The sequence below is a fragment of the Lutjanus erythropterus genome, chromosome 3, assembly GCF_056507025.1.
Source record: "Lutjanus erythropterus isolate fLutEry1 chromosome 3, fLutEry1.hap2, whole genome shotgun sequence".
NCBI classification, from domain to species: domain Eukaryota; kingdom Metazoa; phylum Chordata; class Actinopteri; order Lutjaniformes; family Lutjanidae; genus Lutjanus; species Lutjanus erythropterus.
This window is the reverse complement of record NC_139319.1, coordinates 23473477-23485591: the sequence shown is the minus strand read 5'-3', so window position 1 is coordinate 23485591 and position 12115 is coordinate 23473477. Positions and strand designations below refer to the sequence as shown.

The following is a 12115-nucleotide window of genomic DNA, read 5'->3' as shown; positions in this document are numbered from 1 at the left end:
ACAAGAAATCAGACAGCTGAGGAAATCTAAGCATTCAGATGATCGGACAGATTTTAAACAAATCCTCAGGTTCATTAAACCAGTGACAAAGGTGAACAGTAAAATAATTATTTAAATGTCCATTCTAAACATCCACTACTGTTTACGTGTAAAACAAAGCAAATAAAGAGGTCTAGATGCTTAACTGCTGGCTTGTTTGCAACCTGTCTGATCCACTGACCGCTCATGTTTCTTGGCCCATTAGACTTTATTGTAGTGATCTTAGCAAATTCTTTGACGACAGAACCACACTGTTTTGAATTTACAACTTCATTTTTTGGGCTGAAGTATTATGTGACTCATTTAAATGAATTCAAACAAACACACATGCTCAACTTTTATCAAACCATGAATTATACAGTATCTGACTGTACACTGAGTCCTAAAGCATATAATTGCTCTGGAGTTCATTATTATTTCAGCCATTGCCAATCACAGCCATTTACTGGAAGCCAAGATTTCAATTAGCCTGGTTCTAATCCTCAGTAATTAAGCCGGCTGACCTTAACACCGGATCCCTCCTGTCAGACAGTCAGTCAGTCAGTCAGTCACTGGAGCTGTGTCTTTACAGAGCCAGGGGAGACAAGGAGACATGACTGACAAGACTCCCCATGTGTGTGTGTGTGGGGGTGGTGCACACACGTGTGTGTGTGTGGGTGTGTGCACTTTGTAACTGACATTTGGACTGACAGTCTATCAGGGGCTATTAGCTGCTCCCAGGTGGCCTCTTATTCATCCACAACACAATGACTCCTCAGAGGAGAAGAAAAAGGCTAATCACTACATAAAGACTGACTGTCTTAGATTGAGGATACGTCCGTGTGTGTGTGTGTGCGTGCATGTGTGCGCGCGTTTGCCCGTGTGTGTGTGCGTGCATGAGTGGTTATGTTCTCGATAAAGCTAAAGATTAGACACGAGCAGATAACTTCCATCAAGGGGAGGCAGGAGAAATCAAAAATAGATGCGGAGACACATAAGCTAGAGCACATACAGATGTACATGCGCAACTGAGCACGCCTGCATGCGCACACACACACACACACACACACACTCATGGACATACACACACACGCTCACGGACAAAGACAACCATGTGAGACAGGAAAAATTCTGGATGGATGGAGCGGAACAGCACAGAAGATGCAAAGAGTGGTCTGATGTGAATAATTTAGAGGTTGCTGTGTAGTGGACCTAAGAGTGTATTGAGAGACAGTGAGAGGGAAAGAAGGAGGGAGAAAAAAGGAGGAAAAGTTTACAAAAAGAAAGAGAGAAAAAGGAGGAGCCAATGAAAGAGAAAGTATGAGGGAATGAATTTGACGAGACAAAAAAAAAAAGAAAAACAGAGACAGACGAGACAAAGAGAGGAGAGTGGAGAGCGGAGAGGAAGAACTGTAGACTATGTTATTACCTCAGAGAGACAAGAGGGAAAGAGGGAAAGAGAAGAGAGATGAGATGGTAGAACAATAGACTGCACGTCCTTTCCCCACGAGCATGTACTGTAAAGGCAGGCGATGTGATTATCCACACTCGAGCAGCTTCACTCACTAAGACACTCTTGAGCTTCAAACTACCGGTACATAATGTTCTCCTAATGGACTCCACTAACACTAACATCACTATCTGCATTAATGGACTCTTGCTAACACTAACAAAACCATCCACTGCAGTGGACCCAGGCTTACACTTGCACATTTATATGTGTGTGTGTGTGTGTGTGTGTGTGTGTGTGTGTCTTTATCTGAAGACGCATCCTTGAAAGCCTCAAATTCTTCTACATAAACAGTATTTAAGAACACTGAGAGAAAAAGGCCTCACTTGACTAAACAATATTTAAAATCTTATTACAACTGGATTATAACTTAATATACTCAAGCCAGTGTAAACATCCCTACGTACAGTTTTCATCTTAAATTAAAGACCTTCTACATAACTATCAGAATTTAGGAAGAGCCGCAGGCCAGGCGATGTTAGATTACACAAATTATACCTGCATACAGTGTGCGAAATACGGGGGGGTCCAGGGGGGTCCGACCCCCCCGATTAACCCATGAGACCAAGGAAAGCCTCAAAAGCAAAATTTGAAGGGGGTCTCAAATTTTGTCAAAAGAAATATTTCATTGTCACTAATGGTCACTAAAATGTTTTTAAGCTCACCATGTCCAGTATTCAGAATTAAAAAAAATACTCACAAATATTTTTTGCCAAACGGAGCCAGCCAGTCCTGTGTGTGTATGCAAATTAGCCATGTGCACACCAAACAGAAGAAAGACGTAACGTTGAGAAGTCATACTGGTCATACTAAAAATGGCAAGCAAGCGAAAGCTAAACCAGAGATAGTAATGCGTGGCCACACATTACTATCTCGTGGCCACGAGATAATAACACGTGGCCACAAGATAGTTAATGCGCGGCCACGAGATAATTAATGCGTGGTCGCGAGATAGTTAATGCGTGGTCACGAGATAGTTATTGTAGTCATCCCATGCAGACTGTTGGTTTTATCATGGACAAGTTTGATTTAATTTCATTTTATTTTAATATAGGAATGAATTACAGTGACATACTTCAGTCACTTGTGGCAAGGCATGGAGTAATTCTTAGCGAGAGACTCGGAGCCCCTATGGTGACATTGGATGAAAAAAAAAATAATGCGTGGTCACGAGATAGTAATGCGTGGCCACGCATTATTTTTTTTCATCCAATGTCACCAGAGGGGCTCCGTATAAAACAACGTGCATCCATACAACTTTAGCCAATGCAAATCCTATGTCAGTGTTGCTTTGCGAATACTATGGGATTATCAAAAATTGTTAAGTGTGTGCCTGTGTGCTGTCACGTAGGCTATAGACTGATTGTCTTGGCTTGCATCCATTAAATATTGTAATGTTATAGACCTACTGCATATTGAGAAAATTTAGATCGGTATTGCGCAACAATCAGGAGATGGGGACCCCCCCGAATATTGACGGGTATTTCGCACACTGCCTGCATATAAAGTATTTCTTCTGGATGCAAGCATTAAATTAGGTGATACACAAAAAACAAATGTATGTGTAAAGCCTTTACTTTTTATGAGGCTGTGATTTATACCCAGGTATTATGATTTGTAATTGAAAAGTTGTGTTTGACAGCTGAATGAAAACATGGCCTGCATGTGTGTTCACACTGACCTCGTAGTACACTTAGTCTGGTGGAGGCAGTGATCTCTCCTGCAGAGTTGGAGGCGTGACATTCGTAAATAGCCTCGTCCCTGGGGGTCCTCAGTGGCTGGATTCTCAGGACCGAGCCGGACCCGTCATCAAATTCTATTACCTGTTAGAAGGAAAAAATGTTAAAGCGGCGTCCATCAACAGAAGCAAACCAAGAGGGAATTATCACCTAATTCTGTGGTCCCTCTTCAGCTCTTCAGAGCTTTATAGCATCTTTAGCTCTCTGTTTTGGTTTTACAGCCTGCACCTTCACTGTCCTGGTTCACTGTCACCCCTCTCATCATTGTCATTTGTGGCAGCAGCAGCTGCTTCTACCACCAAACAACAGGCAAAGCTAGCAACTAGCTGGTGAACACAGTAGAGCATTTAGCAGCTAAAGAACCAGGTATTTTATTAGTAGAGGCAACCAAAGATGGAGCTAAAAGAGATTGAATATTGAATTTAAAGAGCTTCAAAGAATGCTAATAGTGCTCTATATGTCTACTGGATATTTACATCAGTAACTGTTTGCAATTTCAACTTAAAAACGATTATAATGGTGTCGTCCAGTTGAACTGGGAAGTTGCAATTTCCGAGTTTATTGTGGAAATAATATTTAAATGAAATAAAAGTGATTTCCCAGTTGGGAAATTGTAAATGGAGCACCCCCTGAAGTTGGATTTACAACTTGGAAAGTTGTAGGAACCTCACCAATCCCCACCTTGTATCAAGGGTAGTGAGTCCTGTAATAATATACTGTTAATTAGCCCTTCTGTCTCATTAAATGAGTCTTACACACAGTCCTGCCCAACTTCTATCTGTGGACATTGCTATTGCTATGGTATTTGTATGCACAAAGCACTGCATAACACGTCGTTATTAAGCACAACAAAGGTGTTCATGGCAGCGTTCATCTCACTGGAACACAGTTAACATGGGTGTGATGTCATTCCCAGCTCCAACTTTCGATGTCCAAGGTGAATGTAATTCAGCTTAAATCAACATTGTGTTCACAGCCTGTTTCTCCTGGCCCCAGGTGGCCAAAATATCTCCTACTGCCAATTTTAAGAACCCTCTCTAAATGAATAAAGCTTTAAAATATTTCACTGAGGTACAGACACAGTATTATAGTCCACTTGTTTAAATGTTCAGCTGAAGCATTGGACCCTGACCGGTGTTGCTGTTTGCTTTTCATTTTATTTTCAGCATTGTTTGAAGCTCAATGATAAACAGCAACGGCCTTTTCCTAGTTTTTAATTTTCTGAGGGAAGCTGAGGGGACAGAGCCTGGGAAGTCTGACTGCAGTAGTCACATTTAATCCTCAGCCACAAGGCATATCTGGATCCACAGTCAGGATCAATCACTACACACATTAAAATCAATCCCAGGCAGCCCCAGACAGGCAGCCCACTGTAATGTTTTGACTGGACTGAAATAATGCAGAAAGGGGATTGTTAAAATTACAACTGTCCTTGATTTACCTTTTCATATTAGGGATATGTTGCAATTTAAGATTTTACCAGAAATGTTGGATTGCACATTTCAAATGCTCTTGCATAAATTTAATACAAACAGTTTGGGATTCTGAATTCTGAGAGGATTTCCGCTGACTGAAATCCAATAAAGAGAAACCCCACAACAACTCCTGACCGACAGGACAGAAAAGAGAAATATAAAGCAGGTCTGAGCTTATATATAGTGGATTAAAAATAAAATATCTCCCCAAGTGATTTAATCACAAATAGGAGGACAGCAAGATGAACTTAAACCTGGAAGGAAACTCGACTTATTAAAGTGGAAAACCACCCTGAGCTCAGGGTGACACTGACAGTGGAGGAGACCGGCTGGTTCAACATCTCCATCTAAGAGTGACTTGTGAGGTGGGAAAAAAAAAAAAAAATCAAAGGTTAGAGCCTTCGGGAAACTAATAAGTGTGATCATATGAGAATCTCATATACTGTAGCCTGCGGCATCATCTGACATATGAAAGAGCCGGAGCAGATAGGATTTCACACATTCTGAGTTGGAGTGCAAATGAAGAAAAGCAGGTAAACTGATCAAATTGTAACTGCTACGATTTTGGCTTTTAAATGCAAACTGGTAATAGATGGTATTCATGTTTTCCAGGAATAAGGCAGACTATTGATGAAAGACTCCCCAAAACAAAACACAACACTCATTATTGACTTAAATGTCAACTTTCATTGCAATAAATTCAATACCGAGAATAAACATTATCTCACAGCAGGCGCTTTGATTTGTTATCAAAGGAAAAGCACAGGTGTAACAAATTACATTAATGATAGTTCTGTTACATTTAGGCAACAGACCTTTTTCACAGCAGCCATATTGATATGAAATAGTACGATAGACGCAGGTGTTATGAATGATACCCATTAAGGTTCAGTTCCACTCAGTTCAAACAGAGTCAGGGTACTGCGATTGTGCACGAAATATGATAAATGATAATAATAATATGATAATTGTTTTTACCAAATAATCTATCTTCTTGTCTATATTTTTGTATTTCACAAAATATTAACACAATGAGAGTTTTATAAATAATCAGAAATCAACAATGTGTATAAGGGAAATAATACAACTGCTAGAACAGTCTCGTAAGTTTATTGTAATGTAGCCTTTAAAACCAGAAGAAGACAAGACATACCATAATATAACAATTTATCTAAAATCTATATAAAAATCTAAAATTTTAGTCTCCTGTCATGTTATCAATATAATATCAATATAATATCAATATACTGTCCAGCCCTAGTTAAAGGAATAGTAGTAGTTTGACATTTTGGCTTATTTGAACTGATTAATTATACAGCCAGGATATGCTCAGCTTAGCTTTGCATGAAGACAAACATTAGTAGCTATCCTGACTCTGCCGTTTTGCATTATGTTTGTTTAATCTGTACAAAACACAATATAAAAATGACAAGTTGTGGTTTTACAGGAGGTTATGTGCTCGCTAGCTGTTTTTCCCTTTATGCTTGGCTAAGCTAAATAGCTCCTGGCTCCACTCTCATATCCAGTGGACATATACGTACAGTGGTATCGATCACCTCGTTTAACTCTCTGCACAAAATCAAATAATCTTATTTCCCCAAACTACTCCTTTAAACAAATAATTGACTGTCAGAACAGCTACCGTCTAATATACAAATCATTAATCCACTGCGCTACAGCAATTATTAATGTTATCAGTCACACCAGTGTTTGAAAAGTCAAAAAGATCTGCTGTAAGAAAAGGAATAAAGGAAACAATAAGAGCAAAACAGTTATTACAGTTATTCTGTTTTTTGCAGAAACCACTGATTTACACAGCCGGTGAAGCTCTGTTGTGTAATGCTAACCCATTCCCATTTCAGCTTACAGCATTTCAGCGTTAGAGGAAGTCGATACTTTCATTAAAAAAAAAGACATTCATTCATTAGCATCATACCTCAAATCTCTGGTTGCTGACTTTTTTGCCTTTCTTATTCCAGACAATCTTGGGCTGTGGTTCGCCTGTGGCCTGGCACACGAAGGAAGCCACTCCCCCCTGGACTCCTGTTTGGTCTTCTGGGGTTCGTGTAAATCTGGGGGGTGCTGTATGAAAAGATGTAAACAAAAGTTAATTCAAGTTAAATATAAATAAGTTATAAGTTAATGTTTCTGTTTGTGTGTGTGTGTGTGTGCACATGCACGTATCAATAAGCACTGGAGAATTTTTTCATGTGCAGTTATATAATGCTCTTAACATGACAACCATTCACAGCGCCATTACAACTACACTAATAAGCATTCAAACATCCCCTAATAGATTATTGTGTTCTTTTAAATGCACTTAAGCACCGGATTTCCACTTAATATACTACTGTCATCTGTCATTCACACATCTGTAACACTTATGTTTGAGACCTCTGTTGTACTAAAAAAAGAATGTGTGAATGCCAGATGTGTGTGTGTGTGTATGTGTGTGTGTGTGTGTGTGTGTGTGTGTGTGTGTGTGTGTGTGTGTGTGTGTGTGTGTGTGGTTAAAGTGAAAAAGAGAAAGCACAATGATGCAGTCTCTTGGATGGTGACAAAAATCCAAGTTAAAATAAATCAGAATGTCATTGAACACTGTGGATGGTTTTGTGTGTGTGTGCTACAGTGTGAAGTAGTTCTTAGAGTACACATGCACCTTTATGTGTGTTTCAGTGTGGTCGTGCATGTGGGTTGCTTTGTGTCTGTGTGTGCGTCTTTTTTTTTCTGTACACGTGTGTGCACGTTCCACCATGTTTTCCCCTCTGTCCCTGTACCACCAAAGAGGCTTAATATTTCTGTGCCATAAAGGATTTATGAAGACTTACTCCTGACATGACCACTAAAGCCCCTCATTCCGGGGACGCCAACAATATCATAACCACAGCCTCCGCTGGATTGTGACATCACGACATCAAAAAGATTCGGCACGTCAGTCACGGCACGTCACCGCCAGCTCGCCTAATGGCATTCCAGCCAAACCAGAAAATCCCTACTTAAGGGCTTACCGCCAACCGCCCTGACAAAGGGAGAGAAATTGCTTTTTGCTGTTTAAAAGGAGGGAGGGAGAGAGGGAGAAAAGCTAAGCTTTTCAGAGAAGGAGAGAAAAAGAGAGAATGTGTGTGTGTGTTGAAAGAGTGGGGAGAGCTGAACAGAAGAGTGAGGGAGATAAAGGGAACGAGTGAGAGAGACAGATGGAGAGCAGAATGGGCGAGGAAGAGAAAACATGAACAGCAGAAGAGGAGGGAGAGAGGAAGACGAGCACAGGAGGTGGATACGAGAGAGAAAGAGGGAAAGAGGGTGAGATACAGAGAGTGAGAGCAGGCGAGAACGAGCCAGATGTACTGGCAGACATGGTCTAAGAGCCCCAAGCTGCCCAATCACCTCTACACCTCACTGACTCACGGCCAAATCTACCTCAATGACTGAATACAACAGTGTCTGTGTGAGAGAGAGAAAAAGTGTGTGTGGGTGCATTTTTGTATCTGCTTACTTCCATATTTGCATATGCGTCTGTACATACATATATGCAAACTGGGCACATATATGTGTAAATGAGAGTGTACTTTAGTTGACTTACTTACTGACTTATTGGATTAAATGATTTTTTTTTATTTGTAGGGTTTATCTGAATGTACATGATTGTAAATCAAATTTTGGGGGGTTTGGACTGTAGGCTAGAAGGTATTTTAAATTGTCATGTAAGGCTCAGGGGAAATTGTGGTTAGGGCTGCAGGATATGGTCAGAAAGAAAAATCATATCACAACATGATTCATAAATGGTGGGAATAATAATTTTTACATCACAATTTTCATTTTCACTGGTAACTAGTATGATGCTGCACCAAACTAATATGTATTTTGTATTTACAACATTTGTCGGCCATCTTAAGTCTTAAGTTACATTACGAAAAGTTAAGATAGGATTTTCCCAATTTGCTATTAAAAAAGCAAATCCTAACTTAAGGAAGCCCGTCTTATCTAAATTCATCCTATCCTAACTCAGGTTAGGAAATACTAAACACACAATCCAGCATCACTTAAACATGAACATTGAAAAAAGATAGAGTGCGCTGATGATATATATATATATATATATATATATATATATATGTTAGTTTTTTATTGTTGATTTCTACATCCATATATTTGCATATACAAGCCTTACATGAACAATCTACAAGTTACTAGAGTTTATTCAATATTTGGGAAGTTTGGATTCTTGTGTACACTTTTTTACTATCTTCATTTAGGTTAGGAACATTGTGCCTCATGCAAAAACATTTTCATATTCTTATATTAAATTCCTCTTACTTTTGTTCTGGCTCGTATGAACATGTCAGCAAAGGCTCTTAACTTGGCATAAATAAATTAAAGTAGATGGGAAAGTGTGAGAGCTGTTAATGCTGTGTTACCGGAGGGTTGGAGTCTTACAGAAATAAAGTAAAACGTCTTGATATGAAAATGACTTCAATGGAAAAAAAAAAGATTCGCCACAGCGAGGTGATTGATAACTGAAGTGGGAGAAGGGGGTCGAGGACATGTTTTGAAATGTAGTCAAACAAGATAATGCTAAAATAATTATGAAGCATAATTTATTTTTCAAACTCCAAATGTCTTAAAAGCCAATTAAATATACAGTAATTAGTGAAAAACTGGTATCAGTTTGGATACCAGCAGTACTGACTCTACGACAGGTCTGGACCATTCAAACATTGTGTTTGTACCTGAAATAAAAAAAATATGAGAAAATTGGTGAATGCAACAAGTTCTCCTAAATCATCTGTACACAACACTTACAAACAAATCTTTTCGAGGGGTGGTTCTTACATGAGGTCCATTGACAGGAACCATTCATCTGTAATGGCTTTTTTTCTTTTCCTTTTTTCTAAATCAGGTCTTAACCCCAATTACCAGTGGTGGACAGTAATGAAGTACATTTACTTGAGTACTGTACTTAAGTACAATTTTTGAGTATCTGTACTTTACTTGAGTATTTGTTTTTTTGGAAACTTCTGACTTTCACTCCACTACATTTCAAAGACAAATGTTGTACTTTTGATTGTTGTTACTTTTCGACTGAGCACAGCTTTGAAGTCAGCTGTTGGTGTTTTTTCTTTTCTAAAATGCAATTGGTCACATGCTGTGTTCCTCACAGAAAGAAACCAATCACAGTAGCTCCTTTCAAATGGGACTGATGTAAAAGTGGAAATACGTCCAGGTGCTCTCTGTAACAAGAACAAGCAAACTCTCCCTCTGTCATTCAAACAAAAAGCAGTAATGGTGACCACAAGGGGAAAGACAAAATAAAATCTCAAGATATTATAATTATTAATTATTCCAGGTAGCTTTTAAATTTGGATTGTTTTTATCGGGGTGAAAAATACCACATAATTCATGTATATATACTGCCTCTGAAGACAGAAAGAAATCTCAGTTATTTAACAGACTTGGAGATCTCTTACAGTTAACTTCAATCTGCTTTTATACAGTGATTTTAATACAGTTACATCAGAAAATGACAATAGTTGTCCGTTTTGTTTTTGATTGTATTTCTATACTGAAGTTTTTATAGGTGTTTCTATAGACTTTGTGTAGCAGAGTGATTCTACAAACAGGTCAGTGCATCATTAGATGGTTTCAGAGAGTTACAAGATTCAGTAAATGCATCATGAAAACAATACAGCATGTATTGATATTAGAAAATGTACTTTGTAATTTGTACTTTTGAATACTTAAGTACTTTTAAAAACATACTTTTGAATGCTTAAGTATTTTTTAACTCAAGCAAAATTTTGACTGAGCAACTTTCACTTGTAGTTGAGTAATATTTGACCAGGAGTATTTATACTTTGACTCAAGTACTGGAGTTTAGTACTTTGTCCACCACTTTCAACTACCATGCTACTAAACAGTGAAAACAGAATCTGCAGATTATGCAGTATCTGTAATATGGCCCCAGGGCATCTCTGCAGCACTACAGTACATTGTTATATTACATAGCTGTTTTGTCACAATTTGACTTTTATCATTCAAAGACTGCAGTTTCAGAGAAATTGATATTGCACTTGGCCTTAGTGCAGGTTTGATAATATTTCAATTAACTGTGCAGCTCTAATAGTGATGGGAACGTCTTCACTATTTTCATTTTGCATACTTAACTTATCGATTAATCACTAGCAAAATCACCTACAAATTAAAACAGAATGGTTAGCTGCAGCCCTGATATGATATGTACAGCACATCATTGCGTGCACACAGTTTCTACACGCATGCCATTATACTGAATGTGTGTGTGATGAGCGAGTGAGCAAATGTGTGTGCACCCAGCTGAGAGAGAAAGAGTGAGAGAAAAAGAGAGATGGAAACAGAAAGAATGAGGAGCGGGAGAATCGCTCTCTTAATCCTCTTGCTAATCTCTCCCCCACAAAACAAATGAAAAGTGTAAAGCCAGCAGAGCCATACTAAAAGGCATGGTAGATCTTTCAATTGCTTTTTTATCTTGCCCCCCCTTCTCTTCTCATCTCTCCAGCCCCAATCTCCCTCTCTTCATATATCTCCTGTTTAATTGTCTTAAGTTCCATCTTTCTCATATTTTGCTCCTTTATCTCTCCAGCAGCTCCTCTTTTCTTTGCATCACTTCATTCCCCCCCTTCACAGCTGCTCTCCTTGCTCCCTCTTTCATCCTCCTCCTTGTTACTCTTTCTCCATCTCCTCCCTCCATCTCTGGGGTGTTACATAAGTCTTCCTGTCACATTGACTGACTTAATGAGGAGGGGTGTGTGGGGAGGGGGGGGGGGGGGATTCAACCGTATGCTCCACACTTCTCCCAACTTGCAATTCCTCTTCTCCCTTATTTCTCTCCTCCCCTCTCTTTATCGCCTCTCATCCTTATTCTCGCTTCAGCGCTTTTTCCTCCAAATTCATCCCTGTTCACCTCCTTTTTCAATCCCCATTCCTCTTCGCTGCTCTCTATCTGTGTCCCAACTGTTCTCTCTTTTGCCAAGATCATCAGGGTTTTTTTTTTCTGTTAGGATTAAGCATTGACATTTGGGTCAAGGAAGGTGGTGGGGGGGGGGGGGCTCAAGCTCAAAAGGGCACTTCCAATATTTGTAGTGCTTTTAGGGGAGGGAAAGTTCATTATATGCAGGTTTATTATTTCATGTCCGTAAAAATAAAAAAATGAATTTGTTCTACGGAGGCATGGTCACAGGCTTAGGTGCTTGCACATGTCACCAGTCATTCCCTCACTGCCTTCGTCTTTTCCCTCAGTATGACCTAAGATGGAAGTGAGGGGGAACTACTGAGTGGGTCTGTGGAGAGAGATTTAGATGGAATTAGACAGTGCCAATCTTTCCCCTCTTGGTGTGTGT

The 12115-nt window shown here is 39.3% G+C and overlaps 1 protein-coding gene across 1 annotated transcript in view; it reads right to left on the bottom strand.

The window, feature by feature from the left end:
• ptprdb (protein tyrosine phosphatase receptor type Db) overlaps positions 1–12115 on the bottom strand; it is a 218718-nt gene that overhangs the window by 70445 nt on the left and 136158 nt on the right. The window contains exons 6-7 of the mRNA XM_084715473.1: positions 6679–6824; positions 3210–3351 (exon numbers count right to left, since the gene is read on the bottom strand). Of these exons, the coding sequence (XP_084571599.1) occupies positions 3210–3351; positions 6679–6824 (288 nt within the window). The remainder of the gene's footprint in view (positions 1–3209; positions 3352–6678; positions 6825–12115) is intronic.